This window comes from Nannospalax galili, unplaced genomic scaffold (genome assembly GCF_000622305.1).
Source record: "Nannospalax galili isolate Female #2095 unplaced genomic scaffold, S.galili_v1.0 scaffold1272, whole genome shotgun sequence".
Classification (NCBI taxonomy): domain Eukaryota; kingdom Metazoa; phylum Chordata; class Mammalia; order Rodentia; family Spalacidae; genus Nannospalax; species Nannospalax galili.
The window spans coordinates 1,824,282-1,850,973 of record NW_008332402.1 but is presented as its reverse complement, the minus strand read 5'-3'; the positions used below and the strand labels follow the sequence as shown (position 1 = coordinate 1,850,973).

The 26,692-nt window shown below is 45.4% G+C and overlaps 1 protein-coding gene across 7 annotated transcripts in view; it reads right to left on the bottom strand.

Annotated features, from left to right (window-relative positions):
* Positions 1-2,233: 2,233 nt before the first annotated feature.
* Positions 2,234-26,692, bottom strand: part of Znf827 (zinc finger protein 827) — a 190,043-nt gene continuing 165,584 nt past the window's right edge. For 2 of the 7 annotated variants that reach the window (XM_008827476.2, XM_029560815.1), the window contains exons 9-15: positions 18,352-18,489; positions 15,021-15,192; positions 13,838-14,004; positions 9,141-9,332; positions 8,648-8,825; positions 6,784-6,816; positions 2,234-5,363 (exon numbers count right to left, since the gene is read on the bottom strand). In XM_008827476.2, the coding sequence (XP_008825698.1) occupies positions 6,801-6,816; positions 8,648-8,825; positions 9,141-9,332; positions 13,838-14,004; positions 15,021-15,192; positions 18,352-18,489 (863 nt within the window). In that variant the 3' untranslated portion in view covers positions 2,234-5,363; positions 6,784-6,800. Of the gene's footprint in view, positions 5,364-6,783; positions 6,817-8,638; positions 8,826-9,140; positions 9,333-13,837; positions 14,005-15,020; positions 15,193-18,351; positions 18,490-26,692 lie in introns of all 7 variants that reach the window. The other 5 variants (XM_008827475.2, XM_029560814.1, XM_017796736.2 and 2 more) reach the window with 4 other exon arrangements.

Sequence of the window (26,692 nt, the reverse complement as noted above, 5' to 3'; positions counted from 1 at the left end):
TCTAACTTGCTTAACAAGCCTTGTTATTTTCCCCTGTTTAGTAACCAGAGCCTCTGAAAGATGGTTAGGTATAATTTGGTGGTAGCCATGAAACCAACCATCAACTACGGACACATTTTAGAACACACGGCCTTGAGTGTCAGCTTGAAACATATTTATGTAGCATGACAGTTGAAAAAGTATCTATGCTCTTGAATCAGAATTCAAAGGCCAGAAGGATGTCCAGCATGGAAGTGCCCAGTCCATAAGTGAAGATGAATTCTGTCTTGCATGGCTCTGTTCTCAGGCCAGTCCTCAAAGTCAATGGAAACCCATTTCAGAAGTGATTTCCAAGCTGGTAGTTTTCATTTATATGGAATATATAAGGTAACTATAGTGTGTAGGGCGGAAAAAGTCTGTACAAAAAGGGAAGTCGTTCATGCAGGGAGTGTTAGAAAAAAACAAAGAAGTCTGGCTTATTTCAATATTTTCAATGAGCATCAGCCACCCCAAAACAAAGCTGATATGTGAGTCAAATCAAAGACTGTATCTTCATCATCTGAAAATAGTTACTGACTGAAAAGAAGAAAGAAGAAAACAGTGATTGGTGGCCTGTTATTGACACAGTGGCTCTCTCTACATTATCTCATTTAAAGAATGTATTTGATGACTTTAAATGTTAGGGTGAAGTGGCTCACGATTTCTTGAAGTAAGAACAGGACATTATATTTATAAGCATGTGAGCTGTGAGCCAGGCGGGGCATTCTCATCTGCTGCTTTATGTATTTTTATCAGTCATCACAGATTCATGGGAAGCTCTCATATAGAAAGAACTTTAAAGTGGAATACAAGTTTTCACTTATCTGTATTGCTTTTCCAATCTCTCTCTCTCTCTCCTCTTCTCCCCTCCCTCCTTTTTTTTGGTCTCAGGATCTTTCTATGGTGCCCTCTCTTGAATAACAAACTATGACTCCTTTCACTTGGATAGCTTATTATTTAGCTTGTATAACACACCATTTCCCTGATTAAAATATACTTGCTGAACTTCAATAAGACAAATGGATTCATCTGTATTTTTCCTTCTTTTGGTTAGAGGGTCAATAAAATAACGTTAGGCAGGAGAAGGTAAGGCTGCCGAACACTTTGATACATCACTAAATAATCTCAGAAAGGAGCCAGCTACCAGCATCCCAAAAGACTGATAGGCTTTCAACCTTAATGGACAGCAGTGACTTGCACAGTAGTCATTTGCATTATAACCAGTACTGTTCAAAATTTGCACTTTGTAACAACTATATCTAGGAGTGGACATTTCAGAAACATGAAATACAATGAAAAGAAAAAAGAAACAGAACAGAGGACAATGAACACAGAATTGGTCAAGGATGGCAACAAGAAAGAGAAAGAAACCAGAGTATAGCCAACCTTTTTTTTTAATTAGAGTATATTATACTTTCAAACTGGATACACTAGAAATTGGCAATGCAACATAAGATGCAAAGGAATATATCAGTTACTGTCAAAATGACCCTGTACAGCCTTGTAATGCAAAAAAGCTTTATACAATACAAATTCTCAGTAATGTACACAAACCTCAACAGTATGATCATTTGAACATAATGAGTTAAAAAAAAAAAGAAAGGATAGAAGGAAAAAAGTGCTGAGAGCCCTAAGCACATTACTACATGGAAAGACAAGCCAGCTTTCATGGGAGAGTGCAGGGTGGAAACTGAAGTCAGTCACTAGGTGAGTTTCTCAAACATGTTAGTGTTTTAAGCGGAAAGGATATCTACAGAACACATCCTTCCCTGAGCATCGAACTGCAAACTAGATTCGGGGTACATTTTACCTAGGTGGAGTCTGAAAAATGCTGGAGAATTTTTTCTTTATTAATAACAATAATATAAAAAGCCAAACAAACTCCAAACACACCTTTTCTCACTCAGAAAACTTTTTATAATTTACCAGAAAGATTGATGACTCTTTCCAAAGTGCTAAAAAAGTTGCCCAATTTTATTAAGCATTACTAAGTCATTCAAATACAAGTTCAGCGGCAAGCAGTGAAATGCATGGCATTTGAGCAGTAAACATCTCCTTTCACTTCCGCCCAAGAACCTCTCATTGCACACGTGGCATGCTGTTGAACCCAGGGTCCTCGTCTGCAGGGCCACTCGTTCAGGTTCTTAACCTGCTGTGTGAGTCATCTTTCCTACCTATCTCTGTGGGATCGCTCTGGCCCCTTTTCCTGTCATCACTGAACTTGTAGTTTTGAAAACATATTATTAGCCAAGTGGCACATTCTCCATTAGATGGGCATAAAGACATGACTTTAAAACAAAACAACAACAAAAAACCCCAACAAACTAAAAAACAACAATAAACCCAGTGACCCTGGGGATGTATTGTCTAGAACTGTCTATAGTGTCTTTCACTGAGATACTGACATGGCAAGTTGAACAATATTTCAAACAAGGCCAAGAACAAAGGTCTCTGCTGGAGGACTGAGGCTTTGGGAGTTCCCTGCCCTAGCTTGGTTGGTCTCCCTGCCCCGTGGACATCTCTGTAGTGTAAACTAGTTTGCCAGGGCACTGAGCAGGCTCCCCACCCACGGCTGAATGACAGGCAGGGGTGGGGGTGGGGTGCAGACACTTACTAGGTATGGGAAGGGGGCCGCTGGAAGGGGAGAGGGAGCCCATGGCGTGTATAGTCTTCTGGCTTGTCCAACTGCACTAACTGCTGGGTGCTTTCAGTGAAGCAATTTGACTAAAGGAAGAAAAACCAGGGATGCTTTTATTCTCCCCTGGTGAAACCGATGAAAAGGAAACCCCACTTCTGGGATAACCGAAGGTAGGGAAAGAGTTCCTCCTGCCAGCTCTTCAACAGATTAAATAATATAAAAACTTTTAGATTCCAAACCTCCCATTCTTATACAAAGCACACTTCCTCCCGTTGCACACTGGAAATTCTGCCGTCTTACAAATACCAGCAATGAACATATTCAACCAAAGATTTTTTTTTTTCTTTTTTAAATCATCCATTACGTTTTAAGGTGAGCAAAGGGCTATGCGACCGAGCCACGCCTGCTTCTTGCTGAATAAAGTGCTGCACACAAATTGCCATTTTAATGACCACAAAATAAGAGCTTTAAATAAGTATGGAGTTAGCCTCCTAGCAGGTTACGTCTATCCTAGGCGTTAACAGAATGGAATACAGGATTATTAATACATGAGGGTACAGCTACAGCCAGAGGCTCTGCAAACGTGGGAGCTCCACAGGGGCATCAACTGAAGCGCAGGCGTAAACAGCACCTTTTCGTTGTGTCCTTATGTGTTAAAAAGGTCGTGGCTCAATTTTCAAACATACAGTCTACACACTCCATAAAAAGGTGCATTTTCTTCCTTTTATCTTATCTTTCCCCCCCCCCGATGAGAAACTAGTGCAAGCCCAAAGCACTGTGCAAAACTGCATTTCTCTCTTTCCTTTTTTTCTTTTTTTCTTTTTTTCCCTTTTTTTTAGTCTGAGCATTTATACCCAGAATGGATCCAAACCCCCTTTAATCTCCTTGGCTGGATTTATCAACCATAAAAATTTCCATTCATACAATATTTTTTTCCTGCAAATAATGGTGATGACTGAACCAACACATCGCACGTGTCTAACCTGCCTTTAAAACATGTAGTCTCTGTGTGCACACCAAACCACCTGTTTTCATGTGGCCTCACACAGAGTACACTAAAGTTCTGTGACGTTGACTGCAGTGCTGCAAGACATCTCTTACAGACCTATCACCCAGTTCTTCCCATGTTCTTCCTACATGGAGGAGATTCGAGTAGCAAGCTTTGGGCACTCTCTTGGAAATGTCCTGCCACACTGCAGATGTCTACCACTCCTTCAGCCACTAAATACACACCAGGCCCTATAACTCTGTAGCCATAAAATGGACAGGGAAGGAGGCGAAAAGAGCTTGGGGAGACTGTAGTGGATGAACAGCCCAGGAGGGAAAGAAGGGAATGTTCATTACTGTTAAAGAAGCCAGTCCAAAAAGAATGTGCAATAGAAATGTTATGGCACACCACACACGTGTGCGTGCACACACACACACACACACACACACACACACACACACACACACGGCTTTCTCTTTCCCAATCCATACAACCCACTCACCCAACAGAAAACCAAATGCACCAGTAGAGAAGCTTACAAGTGCTGATTGCTATTAAGGACACTCTCTTTAGTGTTTAACAAGACAAAATTCCTTTCAGAGAGAAGTGCGAGGAGGGCTGGGAGTGGGTGGCTGGGTAGGCATGCCTCTGAAGGTAGAAGCGGGCGGCAGATCACCTCTCTGAAGATTGGCTAAAGCAGCTTTCAGGTCAATGCAATAGGTATACACACAGAGCCAATTCTCTATTCCTTACTAAAGATATACAGTACACGTGGTTCAGACCCCTGGGGCCTGTAAGTTTTGCAGCAACATACACCTGCTGGGGTTGTATTTAAGTTTTGTGGGTTTTTTTGTTTTATTTCCTGTCTGTCTCTCGGTTTTTGGTACGGAGCGTGGCTGCCCTCAGACAGTCTCTGCTCTTTCTCTGAGTCCGAGATAGGCGAGGAAGGAGTGTTTGGGTGAGGGGATGCTGGGAGGCGCAGTCTGAGGTCGGGGAGGGTGGAATGTGAGATCCAAGTGGTTCTTGGGGTACAACATTGTCAAGGGAATGAGATGGGCAAAATCCGAGTTCCGGTACTTGTCAAATTGCAGCGGGGAGCCGTTGAAGGCCAAGGCCTTGAGTGCCAGGTTGGGCTCTGAGCTGCTGCTGTGGGCAGCCGACAGGGCCACGGTCTGCAGGGCCTGCGAGGCAGACATGACCGACAGCGGGGACAAGAGGCTCCGGGCACCCCCCACGACCAGGAGTGGGGCCCCGGGCCCAGCGGGCTCTCGGGGGGCTGGACTCAGACCTTTCTTATCCTCGGCGCCGTCCCCACTCTGGTGCTTCTTCACGTGGCGGCTGAAGACGAAAGGGTGTGTGGTCTTGAACAGGCACTCTCCGCAGCTGAAGGTCTGGCGGGGGGCGTGCTTCAGCTTCTTGTGCAGGTTGAGATTGTCCTTGCGCTTGCAGCTATAGCCGCACTGGTCACAGTGGAAGGGCCGCTCCCCCGTGTGCACGCGCACGTGCTCGATGAGCTTGTTGGCGGTCTTGGACAGGTAGCCGCACTGGTCACACTTGTAGTGGTTGCCCAGGCGATGCTCGCGGGTGTGCGTCTCCAGCTCCAGCTGGTTAGCCTTCACCGCCTGGCAGATCCGGCACTTGTACTCCATCTTGTAGTGGGTCTTGAGGTGGCACTCCATGGCAGCAGGGCGGTTGGTGGAGTAAATGCAGAATGGGCACCTGCCAGGGGAAGCAATGCGAGGGCGGTTCAGACGGAAGGGTCCCACAGCAACCCTGCATCTCCCCTCCTCACCAAGCCTGCACTGGGTCTGCCCTCCAGTCCCCAAGGCCTGGCCTGCTCAGCCCTGCCACCTCTCAGATGGCCCTGCTTGGCTTCAATGCTGACAGAGCAGTCCTCATTAACAGAGAGCTCTAGTGTGGTCCACTTAGCCGGTTTGGGGGCTCCAGCGGATGCCTGCCCTCACAGAGGAGCAGAGAGTGTGAGGAGCAGGTAAGGGGCGCTCCCCTCCAGCCTCCACCCAGCCCCTGGGGCCCTCCCCACCGCCACCCCCATCTGGACATGGCAGAGGTTTGGCCCTCCTGACCTCCCCTCTAGCTGGGAGCAACACAAAGAATCGACTTTTCATGCACCACACCAAGCACACGCAGAGAGGCTGAGAGGTTTTAAAGAACAGCTTACAGGGGAAAAGCTACCTCCAGCAAACAGAAGGTCACAGGGGTCAGAGTCGTGCTTATTAAAGGGGTGTTAGGATGAGAAGGCCTGTGTGTGTCCCTCTGTGTGCCCGTGTGGTGTGTGTGCATGTGTGTACGCAAACATGTGGACTCTCAGAATGTCATCTCCTATAGCATTGGATCTTCATCAGGAAAGGGAGGTGAGGACTGTGGCAGGGGCCTGGGAGAAGGAAGCCCACTACTCATGAGGCATGAATGAGGAAGGGAGACTGCTCTCAGGAGCTTGAAGACACCCTCAGGACATTCTCAGGCCATAGAAACAAAACCCCAATGATCTAACTGGATCGTGACTTCGCAGAGGGCTTTGCTGACATTTCTTTTGCATTCTCTACGATGCTCAGCAGGTGGTAAGCACTCAGGGATACCAATTCGTGATCTGAGTAGTCTTTACAGGCAATTTAAGCAGGGAAGGGTGGATTGAGTCTCAGCTCCAGCCCCTGGTTGGGCTCTAGGTGTGTCTTCTAGGACAGAGCCCAGGTTTTTCTGTGGCTTGAATTCTCCAGTCCTTCCACCAGTGGATTAAGCTACTACCAGTCCTGCTGTCAAGAGGGGCTGCGAGGGAGGGGACAGCCATGTTTGCAAAAGCTGCTGGGCTTCACGTTTGGAAGCTGCCAGGCCTGAGTCAGTGGCTTATAGGATAACTGTCCCAAAAACAATGCAGGTGCCTGAGTGGCTGCCTCAGCTCGGACTGGGCTTCTGCAGTGCAGGGCCTGGGAGGGGACTGTCCTCAGAGGGTCGGAGAGGTGTTCAGCAGAGCCCAACACAATCAGGTGCACCGTGCACTGCCTCCTCAGCACCAAGCTCGCTGTTAGCCCTTGAACCTCAGCTCACAGAAGAGTGCACAGAAATATAAAGCCCATTCCCAGGTCAAGTGCACACACAACCCCTATGCCAAGCTGGGCCTTACCTAGAGGAGTCTGAAACTCACCACTGTCCTGAGCTACGGCAAAAGAAAAATAATAGTATAATCTTATTTGATCTGCATTATGAACAGGATATAGAGTACAAGCAGTTCCATCACAGAAAAGCAACTTAGACATCGGCGGTCTGTTTCACGTTAAGGACATTTCTGTGACCCACAGCTCAAGTTTTCTTTCGTTGCTCAGGCAAAGTGCTAAGGATTGTTTGTTTGTTTTTTTTTGTTGTTTTTTTTTTTTTTGTTTGTTTTTCCGTGCTCCCATTATCTTAAAGACATTCTCTCAGGCAAATTAATTCTCTGATATTGCAAAAGAAAGAAAAACCAAAACAAAGACTCACTGTATAGCCAGAAGTCATTATCAATTTGTTTCCCAAGTATCCTACTTGGTCATCCTAGAACATGAACTATTACACAGGGGATGGTTAGCCCTGCATGGGAAGGGTCTGAGTCAATAAAAGCATCCAATCCCCAGTAGGTCAGAGGCTCGGGACTGTTTAGGGCTCCAAAAGATAAGTGGCATAGCCACAGCAGAATGGTTGTGACGGGGTGCAGAGGCAACGATACTAGTCCATCCACTGAGAGCAGGCTTCTTCTTTTGAAATAGAGTTTATAAATCTTTATACAGGGACAGCAGGATCAAAACAAACCAGATTCCCAAATAAGCTCCTGGCAGGCATTTATTTTCCCATCTATTAGTTGAATGAATTATAATCACCAGCCCCCTTCCCTACATCCCTCCCATCTAATGAGCCCCTAAGAATGGATGAAAATGGACTCTGCAGCAGGCGCTGCTCCCCAACTCTTGAACTCTTCAGTGTTTGTAGAGGGTGCCCTGACCAGCTAGTCCTGCTCCGCTCGCTCGCAACCCTCTGCTCCAAGGTCCCTCTGGGCCATGGCACCTCTCTGACAGGCTGTTTCAATGATAAAAATGTTTTAAAACAAAAGATCTCCCACCCTCCCCTAATATTAAGGGGAGAGGGAAAGCTTTTGGTCCCCCTCATTCTTTTAACTACATGATAATTTCAGCCCCAAATGCCTTGACACCTGTGCTTTTCAGTGCCCACTATTTTATGCTCCTTTTTCTTTACTACACTCAAAGTGCCTTGTGGACGGGGACCCCGATTTCAGAATCACTGGGAAGATTAAATCCTGGGAGTGCTAGGACATAAATTTCCTGAGGGTGGAAATGATATTTTACTCCTCATGTGCCCTTTAGCACCTGTGATCAAACTAGCCAGCTGTATGTTTGGTAATAACTGATGGGTCTCACTTGAGGCCAGAGGGCTTCTCACAAATATTGGTTAAGGGTGATGCTCCTTGAGGCGTCGGCATGTCTGCAGGAAGATATGAAGCAATGTTTGCACGAACACTGCTGCCTCCCGTCTGATCCAACTGCCAAGGTTCTAATCTGGGGACTGAGGGTTGTTATAGTGCTTCCTTAAAAGCTAAATATATGGGAGGCCATCTGAAAAATGGACATGGCCACTTGCAGCAACACTGTACAGTGACTGACACCTGGGAACATTAAACCTGAGTCCATTAAAATCAAGTCTGAACACAACTCAAGCTGCAGAATGAATCTACTCCTTAACGCCAGGCTGCGGCTACAGGTCTGCTTCCTTGACATGAGGCCTGGGGTACTTGTGCAGTGACTTCCCCTGCTAATGTTGACTCCCTCGGGGGTCATTCTAACTCCATCAACATTGAGGAAGCACAGCTTTCAGACTAACTCTCCTCATACCAAGCTCCCCCTCTCTGTGACCCCAAAAACCTTCAGGGGAGGGTCGGGGTAGGGCAGGGGAAGGGTGTTGAATTACAACGCAATAAAAGATTTTGTACTTGCTTTCCTTACTTGAGCCCACCGGTGGGGACAGTGTGGCATTTCTTATGCTCCAGCAGCTGTTCGGGGGTCTTCATGAACTTGTGGCACACGTCACACTCAAACATCCGGGTGATGAGGTGTATTTGCAGATGGCGCTCAAACATGTTCTTCGTCTTGCAGACAAAGTTGCAAAAAACGCATTCGAACCCTGAAAGGACCGAAGCTGGGTGTAGAGGTGTGTGGGGCGGGACAGGAAGGCAGGCGTGGGGCGGGACAGGAAGGCTGGCGTGGGGCTGAGCACCCTCTTCCTGCCAACACATACAACCTTTTAGGCACGTAATGCTGTGCTAAAAAGAGCTCAATATCCAGCTTCAAAGTCAAGGTCATCCTCCCCATCAGTCCATCCCACATCTGAACATAAATCAAGCCAAATCAGTAGTGAACATTACACTGCATCCCATATTTGTGCTCCTCTCTAAGGTTTGTGGGCAGGGTGAGCAGGCCATGTCTAACCCTCCCTTACCTTTCTCTGGCTTTTCCTCACTGTTCAGTGAGGGCTGGCTCCCAGGCACAACAGAGATGACCAGCAAGTTGTTCCCACCCTTGTTTTTCTGGGAGCTGTCTGAGTCGTCTTTGCTGTTGGCTGAATCACTTAGCGCTGACAGAGAGGATGAAGAGGGGCTATTTGATTCACTGGGAGTCTTCCTATCTTCCCCTGAAAAATGAAAATAAGCCAGGTCTGTTACGTGGGAGGTGAAGCCTCTCAGAATGATGGTGTTGAGGGTGGGGGGCGGGTCCTGGGATGTAATTATCTGGGAGCTCACTGCTTCCAGTTCCCCCAGGGTACCGACTGGGAACCTGATTCTAGTATACGCATGGTGAAGGCTTGCTTGGAACTTGGGGCCCAGATATGTCTGCCGGCACATACTGAGGTCTTACAACAGTTAAAATATGACAATAATAGCTAAGATATACTGCACAGGTTACCACGTTCTAAGATCTGTGTTACGTTTCAAATGCATGGTCTCATTTTAGCCTCACAAAAAATCCTAGGTCTGGGGCTATAGCTCAGTGGCAGAGGTATGTACACACACACACACACACACACACACAGACTTATCAGGCACTACTCCTACGTTACAGAGGGGTAATCTGGTGCAGTTCATATGGCTACACCAAATGACAGTAAGAAGTTTGAGCTTGTCCGACTCCAGTGTCTACACGCTTCAGCAGGCTATACTCTCTCTGAAAGCCAGTCACAAGTGAACAAGTCATTAAAATCTAGTGTCAAGAGACTTCAGTGTTAGAGCATCTGGGATTGGATCTATTGCTATTCAAACAACTGAAAAAACTAGATAAAATATATCAAACAACAGTTTTTTACAACACTGGGCATGAGGCAATGAAGAAGTTGGTCCCTGAGAGACAGGACAAAGGGGCAAGCCCCACAATTGCATTGTTTCCTGCCTGAAGATATGTCCCAAGTCGTAGGACAGTAAGAGGGATGTGGGGGAGCCTGACAGATTCCCCATGTGGAAGACACAACGCTGAGGGTCTGGGGAGTCAGCATGAACAGAAACAAGAAAAACCAGCTTAAAACAGAGAGGAAAAATCAACCAATCATAGTTAACTCGGAATTAGCATAGTAGTTAGGATTTTTAGTAGAGGACATTATAATTATGTTTCATATATCTGAAAAGTTATGTGGAGACATGGACGATAGGAAGAAAGTCCCAATGACATTACTACAGATGGGAGCACAATGAAGAGACCACTAGATCTGACAACAGCAGGAGAAGAACAGTAAACCTGACAATGATCGCTATAGAAAAGACCTGAAATGAAACAGAAAAAAAGAGCCCCCCTCCAAACAAAAAGAGCGTCAGTGAACTGTGGGATGCCTGAGGCAGCTTAACAGAAGACTAATTAGAGGTCCCGGGTTGACCAAGGCGTAATAATTGTGTGTGGCGATGAAAACATTCCTAATTCAAGGACAACATAAGGCTCAGGACCCAAGGAGCTCAACGCACGAAGAGCAGGGGTATATACCTGTAACCCCTCCCCTCGGGAGGCTGGGGCAAGATTTTGAGTTCAATGTCAGTTTGGGCTAGATAGTAAAACCCTGCCTCAAAAAAGAAAAAAAGAAAAGAAAATGGCCAAGAATAGCCAGAAGAACAAAAGGCATGCTACAAAACGAAAACAGCAGACTGTCCAATAGGATTGATCCAGCCGAAAGGACACTGAGGTAACATCTCAAAAGAACTGAAAGATCAGGGCTGCAGAGATGGCTGAGGCTAAGAGTGCTGGCTGCTCTTGCAGAGGACCTGGGTTCGGATCCAGCACCCACATGGTGGCTAACAACCTTCTGCAACTCCAGTTCTAGGGAATCTGATGCCCTCTTCTGACCTTTGCAGATATTGTACACAGGTGGTGCATTTTCGAACATGTAGATAAAACACTTGTATAAATAAAATTTAAAAAAATAAATAAGAACCAAATTGGAAGATCATTGACCTAAAATTTCAGATTCAGTGAAGGTATATTTAAAAAATGAAGAGCAAACAAGCAAAGTTGACATTTAAAAACATGAAAAAAAAAATCACCCCCCAAAAGCCAAGAGTGTGGCGGCATACGCCTTTAGTCCTAGCACTGAGGAGGCAGAGGCAGAGGTAGGCAGATCTGTGGGAGATCAAGGCCAGCCTGGTGTACATATTGAGTTCCAGGTTAGCTGAGGCTACAGTGAGACCCTGTCTCAAAAAAGACCAAAGAAAACCAAAACAAAAAAAAGAAGGAGGAAGGAGAAGAGGAAGAGGAGGAGGAGGAGGAGGAAGAGGAGGAGGAGACAACGACCACCCACCACCTGTGAAGAAGAAGAATGAGAAGGAGGGGGAGGGGGAGGGGGAGGGGGACGGGGAGAAGAAGACAATGACCACCCACCACCTGCAATCGAGTTCTAAGAGATACAGAAGTTGAAGCAGAGGGAAAATGGCTCCCAACGTAGAGATGGACAGGACGACAGAACGAAGAGCCCTGGAGATTTTTTTCTTAAATATTTTTGAAAGATAATGAAAGCATTGTTGCTTAAAGAAAAAATAATAATGCATTAGAGAAATCTGACAGTACTAGAAAGCCTGGGAGAAGAGGATGGACGTTTCCTATTGTGCAGTTCTGATACCAGTATGAAGTGGAATAACACTCAAGACCATATAACACATATTGTATAGCATAAATACTGCCTTAAATAACTGTATAATAATATGGTTTATTAATGCATAGATTTAAATTAATAGATTTTGGGTCAAAATCAAAACAGTTCTGAACAGAGGAAACTCTCATTGTGAAGCTATTAATTTATAGGAGGGGTCAGCTAATGCTAGCCCTGGGGCCAAACTAGTTTTCTGTTCTTGTAAACTAAATCTTACTGGAACATGGCCCTTCATTTGTGTGTTGTCTACCAGGACTTTCAAGTTCTAATGGCAGAGCCGAGTCAAAATGACAGAAACTGTATGGCCTGAGCGCCGGAAACATTTACCATCTGTGCACAGGAAAAAAGGCTTTAGGGGTCCAGACTCACAAATGTTCCCACCTTATTCTAATCGCAGCGACGTAAGAAGCTTCCACTAAATTACAAAAGAAACCTCTTTAATGTATTTCACTCTTGGCTTTCTGTTTTAACAAGTAAGAACATTCCTTCCAGCTAGCCCTGGAGTTCTGTCACCTCAGAAAGAACAAGGTCCCCCCTGTGTGTGCTGTGGTAATTAGGAGGTGTGTTTGCCTAGGTCAGTTGTGATCGTGAAATTTCCGTGGAGGACTAGGGCTGCTGAGTCCAACTTCTTCCTGGGGTGAGGCAGTGGTGCAGGGGACTGTGGTGTGCGGTGGGAGGGAGGTTCAGGGACACGTTGAGGTGAAGGGGGTTACAAGAGTAAGGACTTAACAGAAAAGACAAAAAAGCCAGTGGAAATCAGAAAGAGGCCAGCCTTTTCTTCCATTAGCCAGTCCAGGAATGCCGAGTTTAATTTGCCTTTCACATGGGTCTCCCAGCTTCCCGACTGCCCATGGTGCTAATGTGGTTACGGTCAGACAACCAACTGTAAAAATGGCACCTTCTCACTCAGCATAATGACTCTCTGCAGACCTCCAATTCATAGCTGCTCAATTTGCTGACAAAAACAAGCTTTTACTGCTGTTGGCACCACTGAGCCAGAGCAGCCAGAGAAGCAGACCCTTCCTGGGCTGTGGAGTGGACATGGTCAGCACAACTGTTTGGGAAATTCCCCTTCTCAGATCCTTTGAGAGCCAGTGATGTGAAGGGCTGACCCATAGTCTGGACCAGCAGTTAGCAAAATCAGCTCTGATGTGTAAGCACCACAAATAGTGGGGTGGCCATGGTGGAGGGGGTGCCCCTCAATCTCATTTAATGACTTTATGGTGGTGTCATTTGTAACCATCCTTTGTGAGGGTGTAATTGCGTACTGAAGTCAAAATGTTAACACCATTAAATGGAAGAAGTTAACCAGAGTGGCAAGAGGCTTAAATGAAAGGTGAACACTGGCCAAGTCTTGTAAGGTTGGTTTCAGGAGAGGCTGGTAGTCTGAAGCAACGGACCATGTGTCATTAGGGAGAATGCCAGAGTCTACAGAACTGGGCATGCGGTGTTCAGGTGCAGCAAAACAGAGAGGTTCAAGGCCCTCCAAGTGTCCTGCAGGGCTGTCACAACAGCAAGGGAACAGACACCAGGCTGCGGAGCAAAACTTGTTCTGAGATGAGGTTCTGAATTAGTATCCTAGCTGCTGACCTTGGATGGAATACCCCACCCTGGTTAAGCTTCAGTTACTCTCTACGTTGTGATAATGATTGAATTCACCTTAATTAAAGGGTTGCTATGGGCTTACACGAGACCCAGCAGGCAAGGCACAAGACTGGGGCGGCAGAAGAGCTTCACGACTGTTATACTCCACGATGAGGGCCAGGACCAGATGAGGACCGAGCACGTAGCTCAGTGCCTCTCAATAGCACCCGCATACCTGTGCATCTTTCCGATCAGTGAGGTCCAGGCGTATCTAAGCCATGTCATTATGTCTACAGGGCAATGTGGCTCTGCTGCTCTGTGAAAGTCCTTCCTTCTACCGAAGGACACATCAACGTCTCACAGCAGGGAGGATGCTTTTGCCAAGTGCCAGCCACTGTGGGGTACAGGGGTTGGAGGACAGGAATGGTCACCTGTGTGCTTAGTGCCAATGTGATTCTTTATCTCTGCTTCCTCCATGGTGACAAAGTCACAGGCCGTGCAGCAGATGGAGAACATCCACTGCTCCTTGTCCACGTGGAGTGACATGTGGCTGACAAACTGGACGTTGAGTTCTGTCTCAAATCCGCAAACGTGACAACTATGCAAAGGAGGAAAGAACAGGGAGAGTGAAGGGTGAGGCACGCACTTCTGAATGCGGGCTGCTCATTTACACGTGCGTTATTTCTACTAAAATGGACAGCGTGAGGCCATCCTTCTGCCTGCTGGGATGCCTCTGAAGTGGTCACTGTGCCAAACAGATTAGGTGCCAGCATAACGTAACAATCCCATACATGTGATAACGATGCTAAGTAATCATAAGTTAATTAAAAACTACAGGTTCCAGATGCTGCACATCCCCTAATGGAGTCCTTTGGGCAAAGAGATGCGGGGCAGCATTGCCAAGTTATTGAGTGGTGGGTCCACTGACAAACTTGGAGCACACTGCCCTCCCCAAGTCTCCCTCTGGCTCTAGAAACCTTGCAGTGCAAGGAGCAGAGTACATACAGATCACCCTGTGGCACTCTAAGCAAGAAGCAGTCCTGTTTGTGACTGTTCCCAGTGGAAGTCACCAATCCACCTAGGTGCCCTACAAAGCAACTTTCCACCAGTATCTCTAGGGCCAGATTTGATAGATTGGGGTTTTATAGCAGCAAACCAAATACTAATTCAAGGCTGACTATGGAACAGGACATAGCATTGTGTTAAGGGCAATCTTACCAAGGGACAGTACTCAGTGCCTCCCGAGTTCCTGCCTCGGAGCTCACATATTGACTTTCCATATCTCTCTTCCCCTACAATTCTTAGGCAGTAGCAGGGCCCAGTTATGAAGGGGAAGCCACGCCACAGTTAACAGCTGATCATCTCCAGAGTCTTGTTACTCTCTCTGGAGCCCCATTCCACAGAGCCACCTCTCTGACCATTTCTCTTTCAGTTCATTCTGCAAGGGCCACCTCACCCAGATAGGAGTCTAAAAATGCAGGGTTCCATCTAAACAAAGAACGTATTAAAGTGGATTTTAGCACATGACTGAGGAACGTGCCTTGGGCAGGCGACGATGAAGAGTCAAATGCAAGGGTCTGAGAAACTCAGCTATTCTGCTCAGGTCTGACTCACCTGTAGTAATAGGGGTGTTTCTTCCCGTCACTGCCTTCTGAGGTGACGGCGCTGACAATGTCCTCGGTGTCTGTGCTCACCAGCTTCACGGAATGCACGGTCAAGTGCTGGTTCAGATTTGCACGGCACTTAGCAGCATAGGGGCACAAGTGGCATTTGTATTTTCTTTCCTCTGGGGGAGAAAGAACAGGAAGAAACCAAAACTGTTCTAAAAAAAAAATGCAAGAGATGACCTAAAGGAGCCAAGAGAAGATGGTCCAAGTCTCCTTTACATGGAGACACCAAGGTCATCCCTTGAAATCCTACCTGCGCATATCCTTAGCAGTTTGCTCCTGTATCAATTCTGATAAAGATCTCTCAGGGCAGCTATCTGGAGGACAAGATTTTGAGGTTCTGAAACTTGGGGGATTACGGTGACCAAATACTGATTCAAGGTGGACTATAGAAGCCAAAGCTACACCGCAGAGACTAAGCGGTGACCCAACCCAGGGACAGCACAGTGTCTTGTGAGCTGTTTTCCTGGGGGTGGGGGTGTGTCTCAGATCGATTTTTCCTCATTTCTTTATGTATAGTTCTGCTTTTTCCTGAACACCACATCCCTAGTCCCTCATCAGACAATCCAAGTTCCACAGAGACTAAAAGAACACCATGTGAGGGTGTGTTTGCACATGTGTGCACACAGGCGTGCCCCATGCATTATTCTTACACAAGTCTGAGGTAAGGAAGACAAAGGAAATAAGCGACTGTAGAATCAGAGCATAAAAGAGGCCCCATCATTTCCCCTAAGTGCCAGGCCTAGGTCAGCCAAGAAATAAAAACTAATGAAATTAAAAGGGAAAAATGACTTGTGTAAAATAATATAATTGGAGATTTTCATTTTACATAAATAAAAATTTTTAATCTCAATTAATTTCTTAATGGAAATTTGCTCATAAAGCTGACTAACGTTTTGGTAGCATTTCCAGAGTGGCGTTCTGAATTCATTTGATTAATCAAGCAAATTACAAGTACAGGAAGCAGCATTGGTCTCATCGCACACACGATGGCACAGAAGCAGCAAAGAGCAGTCTCACTTCCCACCCTAGAGCTACTCGGTGTCTCTGGGCTTGTCTTGAAGAAAATACAAATCACATTTACTTCACCAGGAAGAACACACAAGGGAAAAGTTTTCCACCACAACACACAGGCACCATTATTACAATAGATGGTTCCCAGCATCCGAAGTGTGACTGGCTAAAGCTGGCGGGGGGCGGGGGGTTAGTGCAAAATATCTAATAATACTGGAATTTCTTCTTCTCAAAAGCTGAGAAAGAACTCATCTGGGAGAACTTCTGGACACCATTCCTTTATTAATAGTATTCCAAGTTTCCCTTGCCTTTTGGCTCCATTTTGGTATTTTTGCTTAAATTATTTATCATCTAACTTCTTTAAAATAATTTTTTACTTATTATTTTTATTTTCTTATGTGTATGAGTGTATTGACTGCATATATGTAAGTGTGCCCATGTTATGCAATGCCTACCAAAGTCAGAAGGGGCATAGGATCCCCAGAAACCGGAGCTACGATTAGCCGCCAGGTGGATGCTGAGAATTGAACCTGGGTCCTCAAGAGCAGCCAGCACTCTTCAACACTGAGCCATCTCACCAGCCCCTCATCTAACTTCTTTTTTTTTTTTAATATATTTTTAAAAATTTTATGTGTATGTGTGTATTGCCTACATGTAGGTAAGTGCACCTGTGTTGTGCAATGCCCTTGGAGGACAGAAGAGGCTTATCGGATCCCTTGGAACTGGAGTTACAGGCAGTTATTAGCTGCCATGTGGGTGCTGGGATTCAAACCCAGGTCTTCTGCAAGAACAGTCGGTGTTCTTAACCGCTGAGTCATCTCTTCAGCCCCCTAACTTTTATACTTAAAAAAAAATCCTGAGGTATCCATATTCACCAATAATTTAATTACTTAAAAAATTCTTTTGAGATAGGGGCTCACTATGTAGCCCTAGCTGACCTAGAACTCACAGAGATCCACTTGCCTCTGCCTACTGAGTGCTGATATTAAAGGCGTGAACCACCATGCCTTGCAGCAATAATTCTTTAATATCTGTTACTAGCTTTCCCTTTTCTGTCTTACATTTGAATATATTTGTTTCCTTTTCTTAATCATTTAAGTGTACTTAAAGAACATGGCCTTAAAACCTCCACTTCTTAAAAGACGCTACAGTTTTCTCTGTGTCTAAGTATATGACAAATTTTGAGTTTAGTGAAATTAGAAAAGATTTTAAAATTGGGCTCACAGAGCTCCATCTGCCTCTGCCTCCCATTGTCTGGGATAAAGGCAAGCACCACCATGCCCAGAGTTCTTTTCTTTATGAAGCAGGGTCTCACTATGTACCCCAGGCTGAGCTCAAATTCTAGATCCTCCTGCCTCAGCTTCTTGAGTGCTGGGATGACAAGTGTGTGTCACCATTACTGGCTTATAGCAATCATCTTGTTTTCATGCTCTGACAAATAAGATACATCTGGAAATTTTCAAAACCTGATTTTCAGTGTCAACCCTCACACAGTTGATTGCATTTCTGTCTTTGGTTTGGTGGTGGGGATTGAACCTGGTCTCTCATGTCATCCACCACTGAGCCACACCTCAGCCCTCTCATTTGCATCTGCCTGATGCTTACTGTTAAAGCAACTTTACTTTTTTTTTTAAATTCCCTTGCTTACTTTTGCTGATTAGGTTACTATTTACTCCTTCTATTTCTTGTTAACTTGGTTGCTTTTCTTGTCCTGGCCCTCAGAATCAATCACCGTTTGTCTACTGTTATATGTAAATAAAGGCAGAAACGATTTCTCCACCACTATGGTCTCTTCTCCTCTCCCCCAGCTCCCGCCACCACAGGGAGTCTCTCTCTTAAACCTTCATGTACCTTGGGTGTGAGCAACTGTCCTTTACTTAAGCCACTAAAACCCTGTCTTAATAAACTCCAACTTTGTTTCATGATAAAAAGAAGTTGAAACCAGGAAGACTGGATATAGCCCCAATCCCTGAACCATTAAGATAAGATTAATCCATTCTTTATAGACTTCAGGACTTTTCCTGGAGATGCCTAAATGTGTATCCTTTCTCCTCAGTCCTTCCTGGAACTCAACGAGCCTTTTCAGAGTAACAGAAAGGCTTACCCAGGCCCTTACTAACACACACCAGGTAGTTGGGCCTGCGAGGGTCAGGATGAATGTTTCCAACATTTCCTGTAATAATTCCCTTAGAGAAATTCAACTTCCTGTTAGCAGAAAGGTCTGGAAAGGAGGGCAACAGATTGGAAGTGTGGACCCCACTCACCTGTGTGCAGTGACAGGTGTCGAGACAACGTCTGCTGTCGGCCAAATACTTTCCCACACACATCACAAGGAAAGAGCTGATCGCTGAACTTCCAGGATGGCAATCCATTTCCTGCCTCAAGGACTATCTTTTCTGTTTCTGGACCAAGAGAACAAGGCGTTGTGAGGAATACAGCGCAACAGGAATGCTTTGCGTTTTAGCCAATCCTGAGGACTTCAGCAGAGGCTTCCTCTAAGAATGTGGCTGGACACTGCAAACAAGACCCAGTGACCATCTTGATGTTCATTTCCTGTTTCTACGAAGGTCACTGACCAGAGCTGTGGTGGAAAATGGATTTCAACTGCACCTGGGTCTTCAGCATTTCCTCTACCACCAAAGCCCAGTCAACCCACACCCCTAGTGGTTTGACAGCACCCTGCCCAGTATACAGAAGGTACTCAATAAACACTTGTTGAATGAGTGAACAGAGTTGCATGATAAAATTCCAAAAACCGTAGATGCCTGCTACAAGACAGTTAACAAGGTGCTCTAAATCCCAGATGCCAGTGTGAAAATAACTGGTTCAGTACCTTGCAAAGAAATAGTTCCACTGCCCTTTATGAAAAAAGTTTTGCTTTTAAGGTCTAGGTTGTGCAAAATCTTTTGACAAGCAACTTTACTAAACATACTTGGGGACAGCCACTGCATATTGCTCCTACTACAGCAGTACCCACTGGATTTCCCCCAGTCTTGTTGCATCTGGGAAAAAAAACTGGAGCTCTACAAGCAATCTTTATGTATCCACAGCCTTGAATGAAATAGGCCCACATTAATACATTCTTTTTGTATTTTAGAAAAGTTTTATTTTCTTATGATCACCTATAGGGCTTTCTTAACTTTCTGACCTATGCCTCTTCTGAATGAACCATAATGGATCACACAAACATCCCTTCTGCAGCCACATCAGGAGATGGGTGACAGATGGGACACCAAGAAGAGGGAAGGGGACATTTCCAAGGGAGCACTTCCCTGGGCCTCACTCTGAAGAAAGACAACACAGTGAGTTACTATTTGTCCTTTTACCTCAGTTAAGTTACTGTGAACCTTCCTCATTTTTTTTTTTTTTCCTCAGACAAGGTCTCACCAGCTGGCCTGGAACTTTCTATGTAGGACAGGTTGGCCTCAAACTCACAGAGATCTGCCTGCCTCTGAGTCCCGAGTGCTGGAACTAAAGACATGTACCACCATGCCTGGTGACTGCATCTTCTTAAAGCATAGTTCTATATTACAGAGCTGAATATCATACAGTGACAATTAAACGTCATTAGGAACTTTTCATAAGAGCCAAGCAGAGGCAGTCAAGAGAGGAAAGTACTTGATTTCACACAGTTTGGCTAAAACTGCTTTCCAAATACAGGTTTCCACCTGCATTTGGACGAGTCAACTGGATCAATGCTCATTCGAATGAAGATTTGCTAGAAGTGTAATCTGAGGAGAAAAATAAATAGGAACACACGTTTGGAACGGGAGAAAGGATGAACTGTGGAGAAATTGCAATGATGTTTGCTGTGCAGTGCCCGCCAGCAATCCCAACACTGACAAAACACATTTATTGATTGATCTGTGTTTGTTAAAACTTAGCTCTTTGGGCCTTAGGGAGAACAGCTAGTCTGTTTAAAGCAAGAGTACCTGACTAAGAACTTGTATGGAGCAAGGGGTGGAACTGTGGGGAAGGGAAGGTGAGGAGGGAGGTGCGGGTCAGTGGGGCTTCTGAAGATAAGGACCACTCCTGGGTGACTACCCTTGAGCTCGACTCTGGGTATTTCATCTACAGTGATGAGAAGGCATTTTAAGTAGTTCCTTCTGAGTGCATAATCAAAACAGTGCTTCCAAGGAGGATGATAGTGATAATTATAAGCAGAGGTCAAGATGGTGCAGGGTCTTCTAATATATTCACAATAAATGAATTAATCAGGTCATAGACCCAACAAGTAGGTGCAATTAAAAATGAAGAAGTCTCTTAATAATTCTTTCAAGTATCAGTCATGTACTTGAGAAGATGAAGCATCATAAGGCAACCAGGTCCCTCCAGGGCCTTAGACAGTAATGACAACTTTAAAGACTGCTGCAGCTGAGTGGAAAGATCACCCTGCAGGCTCAGTGGGGGGGACAGAGTAAGGGTTAGGGTGCCCAAGACGCACCAGCATCAGTCCTGTGTTCAGGCCCAAGTCCTGTCTGGGCTGACCCCTAAACCCCTGGTGTTCGAATTTACTGCACGGTCTGTTTCTCTTTCATAAGTAGGAGCTAGGCCACCCCAGGCCATCTGAGCCTTAGCCTAGAACATGACCTTGGAATACCCTCTGGCTGGAGCTGGGGTGAAGGGGCAGGGGAAGTGTTATGCTTTGATGACATTGTGGAGCCCTGTTCTTTTGTTGACAACGTGGAAATGAAGTTCCACAGAGGCCACGTTCTTCCACGTTTCCTGTTATTAGTGTCACTCAAATGCCATGTGAGAGATCTCAGTCATTTCTTTTTTTAAAATATCTCATTTTTATTTTACGTGTGAGTGTATTGCTTGCATAAGTGCACATATATCATGCAATTCCCGTGGAGGTCAGGAGAGGGTGTAGGATCCCCCGGAACTGGAGTGACGTCCGTTGTTAGCTGCCATGTGGATGCTGGGAACCAAACTTGGGTCCTCTGCAAGAACAGCCAGTGCTCTTAACCACTGAGCCATCTCTGTCATTTCTGATGCCATCCCCTCTGATGCCACCCCCTTTCTACCTTTTACTACGTCCAAGCAGTCACCAATCTTTCCTCAAAAATCTTCCCAAACTCTAGTCTTTCTCTCTTACCAAGATTCTTGTAACACTTTCTCCCACACTTTTGGCTACTAAGTCTTTCCCTTTCAGTGTGCTCTACCTTCGTGTCCATGTCTCAGAAAGACCTCCCCGAGGCACACATCTAATCACGCTTTCACCTGGGTTCCAAGGCTCCACCATCTCGCCCCTTGTCTTCTGAGATCCTTCACGGACTATCATTCCTTCCTTTACCTCCCACTGCCCAAGTGTGCCCGAGTGAGCTGCTTGGCCCTGGGCAATAAAGTATTGCCCAGGAAGCCCCTGATGCATTTAAAACGAGCTCCCTTCCCAAAGCTGCCACACCAGCAGTCCTTTCACACACTCACTTTCATGCCCTGTCTTGTATTTCATCTCTGCCCACTCCCCAGGTAAAATTAGCCATTTTCCCATCCCATTGTACCTGGTGCAGTATTCGTTCACACAGTATTATAGTTTGGATACTGAAGGCTTCGTGCCCACCCTAAAGTGCTACTGGGAGGAGGTGAAACCACTAGAAGGCAGGGTCTAGTGGAGGGAAATTAGGTCACTGGTGGCATGTCCCTGAGGGGGTATTGGAACCATAGCCGCTTTTGCCCTTGGCCTCTCAGCTACCATGAACTAAGCATGTTGCTTCACCACACACTCGAACCATGATGTGCATCCTCAGCACAGGCCCAAGGCAAGAATGTCAACTGCTCACGGACTGAACGCTCTGAAACTGTGAGTCAAAATAAACCTTTCTTCTTTACTAATTGATCACCCCAGGTATTTTGCTTCAGTAACTAGCACATATTTTCTGTATCACATACAGCCCATAGTAGAGTTCAACACAGTGCATAATACATGTTTCCTGGTCTCCTTTTCCTGATAGAATGCACAGCCCTTGGGAGAAGGTGTTCATAGATTTATTTGTACATCCTCAGCATTAGCACACTGCCTGAAACACAGTAGGTGTTTAGCACATAACCATTAGAGAGATGAGTGACTAAGAGATCCAAGTGAGACAGGAGTAAATATTATCCTTACTTAACAGTAGGAATAACTAGAGATTTATTAGCATTAATATGGATTAGCATAATTAATTTAATAGCGTTAACTATTAAGGTCAATTGCCAATTTGGTATGAAAAATAAGGCACCTGCTTTGTGAACAAGTGCTTTAGTCAAGCTCAAGAGATGTGCTCTCATGATTCTGTCAGGAGAAATGCTTGCAATTGTAAAACAAACCCCAAAGGTTTTATGGCCTTGCTTCTGCTCAGTAATACCATGCTGTAAGTTGATTCTGTTTAAGCAATCTCTCTAGCAGACACTGATAACGTTACCCCGTATTCCTAACTTCCCTTTTCCCATGCCCTTTCCCACTACGGAGGTGCTGATGTTGAAGTGCTAGCTAACGAAAAGGCAAAGGCGTTTGCGTTCTTGGAAAGATCTGACTGAGCGCAGGCCTTCTCTCTTTTCATGCCTTGATCATCGAGGAACCAGCTAGGACTGTGGCAGCTATTTTGTGACTAGGAAGCATGAAGATGTGTGCCAACTTCAGAGCATGGAGGAAGGGAGTGATGGGAGAAATCTGAGTCCTTGATGGCATTGCTCAGCGGCTACATGAACGCCCGAAGTCATCTACCTTCGGACTTCTTTTGTGAGGAAAAGTCACTGGGTTTTTTAAAGCCGCTGTTGGGTTTTTTAATTACTTATGCCATTCTTAACTGAAACCCACTCTCATGGTCACTCCTGGCCTTAGGACTTTGGTCGTTAGGTTTTAACTGTCGATAAGCTTTATTCCTGCTCTCCAGCATCTTCTGAAGGACTCTTCCTCTTCACTTACAACAGCAGCAAGTATGAAGTCAGCTGAACACATTTTCATCTTAATTATCTTTGGTTCTGCTTAAAAAAAAAAACCACAACAACTTACAAGCTTCTTTTTGCTTTAAAATGTCCTTTTACTGGAACATAATATATACCTAAAATGGAAAAGTAACTGCTTTTTAACTAATTCCAAAGTCTCCAGACAGTTCAAGCTACATGTGTTCTTTAAAAATTTCTGCTTTCTTCTTTATTCCCACAACCCCTAGTGTTTGCTTTATTTTATTATTGTTATTACTATTGGTTGTTTTTGAAACAGTGTCTCCCTATAGCCACAGCTGGCCTCGAACTTGCTATGTAGACCAGGCTGGTCTGGATCTCTAGATCCACCTGCATCTGTCTCCTGAGTGTCAGGATTAAAGGTGTGTGCCACCACGCCCAGCTCTCGCGTCATTATTTTAAGTACCCATGAATTGTATACTAAGATCTTTTTCCCTTCTTTTAGAGCAAAAGACTTGTCTAATAATAATATCTTTCTTACACAGTCTCATTGAATTTTATCTCCTGCAAAACATTTTCTTTTCTGACATTTCTACTTGGATTTCTGGAACATCTAAACTACTTCATACCAAATTAGCCAAGAGCTTTTCTCTCTAATATTCTACTTACAGTCTTTGCCTTGAGCATCATTTGGGGCTTTTCCTTGTCCTTGGGTTTCTGTTTGTTTTATGTGGTGCTGTGGATGGAACCTAGGGCATCGTCACACATGTTAAGCCCACGTTCTGCCACTGCGCCACACCCACGCTAGGTTTCTTTTCAATGAAGCAAATGGGTGTTTGATTCAGGCACAGGCATTTTAAAAAAAATAGTTTATTTATTATTTTTATTTTATGCGTATGTGTGTATTGCCTGCATGTAGGTGAGTGCACCCATGTTGTGTAATGCCTGCAGAGGGCAGAAGAGGCTGTCGGATCCCCTGGAACTGGAGTTACAGACAGTTGTTAGTTGCCATGTGGTGCTGGGATTCAAACCCGGGTCTTCTGCAAGAACAGCCAGTGTTCTTAACTGCTGAGCCATCTCTCCAGCCCCCATAGGAACAGGCATTTTTATCCCTGTGGTGCGGCTGGAAAAGCAGGACCACCTTATCTGTGCAGTCGGAGTCCTCCAGCCCTTCCAGAACAGTGATCTGAGGCCCCTTATTCATGATAACGAGGCCTCATTGGCCAAGATGCAGTATAACAAACTGCTTCGTAAGACCCAGTGGCCCAGGGGGATAGGCCTTATTTGAAGCACAGGCCTTGGGAAGACGAAACCCAACAAGTATGTCTCCAAATCTGTTCATGGGTTAACCCACATGCTAGAAGTAGGGAGGGAGTGTTATCAAACACTACAGAACACAGTTACACAGAGGACCCACATAGTCTCCAACACAACCTCTTCATTTACAGGAAGACCAAATGAATAATTAATTCCAAGACCTCTCTTAACCCACAGCACCCTGCAAGTTCCATAGGGTTAAGAAGGGTTTCCATAGTAACTAAGTCTCCATCCTACCCTAAACCTTCATTTAAGAAGGAACCTGAATTGTCATCTTGTTTAAGTCTCCCTGCTTACATGCAAGGAAACTGAGGCCCAAGATATTAACTGACTGCTCTAGATCACCTTGTTAGTGGTTGAGAAAGTTAGACCCCCTCATCCGAGTCTAAGTGAAGTGCCCTCCAAGCCACAGGAAACCAATGTCAACTCTACAGCGAACAAAGCAGGGATTTATTTCCTCTTCCCAGTCTTTGGCTTTGACTTGAATAGTCTTAGGTACAAGCAGACGTGTTGGTTTGGCAATAATTCACAGACCCCAGGATTTCTCTCCATGTCTCTTCTCAAAATGGCCAGCCTAGGAAGCTCCAGGCATAGAGATGAGAACCTACAGTACGCCACAAATCAGAAACAGGGAGAGTCGAGAGGACCAAACAGGCATGTCTTGAGAGTCAAGGCCCTCTGAGGTCAAGCAGTTGTAGTTAAAGTCCCTTGGGCCTTTTGCTGCCATGTAGGAAGCATTTTCAATAATAAGCAAACACAAACATGCATTTAAAATGCAAGGCGGGGTAAAGGAAAGGACTTAAGTTTCCGTCTCCCAACATTGACACCCTTGGCCTTCTGTCCAGTGCACAGTATGGCTTTGCTGGTGTTTGTCCTTCGGGGAGGAAAGGCTATGTCCCCTGACAGAACAATTCTCTCCAACAACCATCACCACACCTGACTTTGGCAAGAGAAATGTGCAGAAAGGGGCCTTTATTTGTGTTAACATGGAAGCAAAAGATTGTTCAAAATATGAGCTCAACACATAAATACCTCACATCAACAAAACGTCCACATCAACAAAAGCAGTGCTGGCTTTAACGGGCAAGAGGCTCTGGAGCCGCTGGTGTTTTCCACCCTCACACATGGAGTCCTGATCACTCTCCCTTCCATCAACACAGCCATACATTCTGAGGCAGAACTCGAAGTGGAATTTTGACCTGTTCTGGACTCCTGGGTAGATGGAAACCTATCAGGTCATGTTCCAGGTGGGTCATGTCACTTTCTGCTTAGGCTCGTCCTTCCTGGCTCTCTCCCCTGGTCTCTGTTAAATCAAGTTCCTACTTGTTCAAACTACCAAGGAGGTTACCAGTCTGCCTCAGCTTGTGCCTCTTGGGGATGGTTACCTTCATGAAAGTGCTCAAAGTTCTTCTAGGTCTCTTAAAATAACTTCCTAGGGTCATTTCAACTTAGAGCAACATAGCATTACCTGCCTCTTTACCTCAAAGGACTGTGTACTAAGACAGCGGCCGCAATGCATATGGCTGGCTGGCATAGATGTTATGTGCACCATGTCGTATGTCACTAGTGGCTCTGAGCAAGAACCCAGAGTTGTTGCTCAGGGCAGCCCATAATAGACATACTATGTTCCCTACTGTGGGTCTCTATTTGAACAATTTCCCCTGTAGGATCATTTCACTTTCTGGAAGCATTGTTTTTGTTGTTGTTTATGCTGGTCAGACACATATCTGACAAGCTGCTAGGATAGCAGAATGTAACAATAGTTTTTGTCATTCTGTGACCCACTAAAAACACTAGGCAGGGGTTCCCAGGCACAGCAGATTAACAACTTTGATTTGGAAGGAGTCTTTTGGAACCTAAAGGGGGATCTTTTGGAGTCTGAATGCTTAACACACTTAGAAAAATCCAGTTTTGCCCAACTACTTTTGTGAGATGCATGTATAGGTCCTGGGAAGATGAAACTCAAGTACATCTCCAAAACTGCCCAGCAACTAACTATGGTAGAACTGGGAAGGAAGCACTGTCAAACTCTACATAACATCAGAAAAGTAGAGGGCCTTTGCATCTTTAAATCCAGCTCCTTTGTTTGTACGGGGTAACAGGGAATGCTGATTCTAAGACCTCTCCCACCCCAGGGTACTCCGCAAATTGCATAGGGTTTCGAAGGGTTTCCATAGTACCTAAGCAAGTCTCCATCCTGCCTCAAAGCCTGGTTCAAGGAGCAACCTTCCGTACCACCTGGTTCAACATTCTCTTCTTACACAGAAGGAAACATGCTTCAGATCATCTGGCCGGTGGTCTGGGGAGCAGAGATTTGCGTGCGCTGTGCACTCATTCAAGCTCCTGCATGCCATAAGAAGTCAATGCCAAAGTCACCTACAAACAAGAGTTTGAACAGCTGGT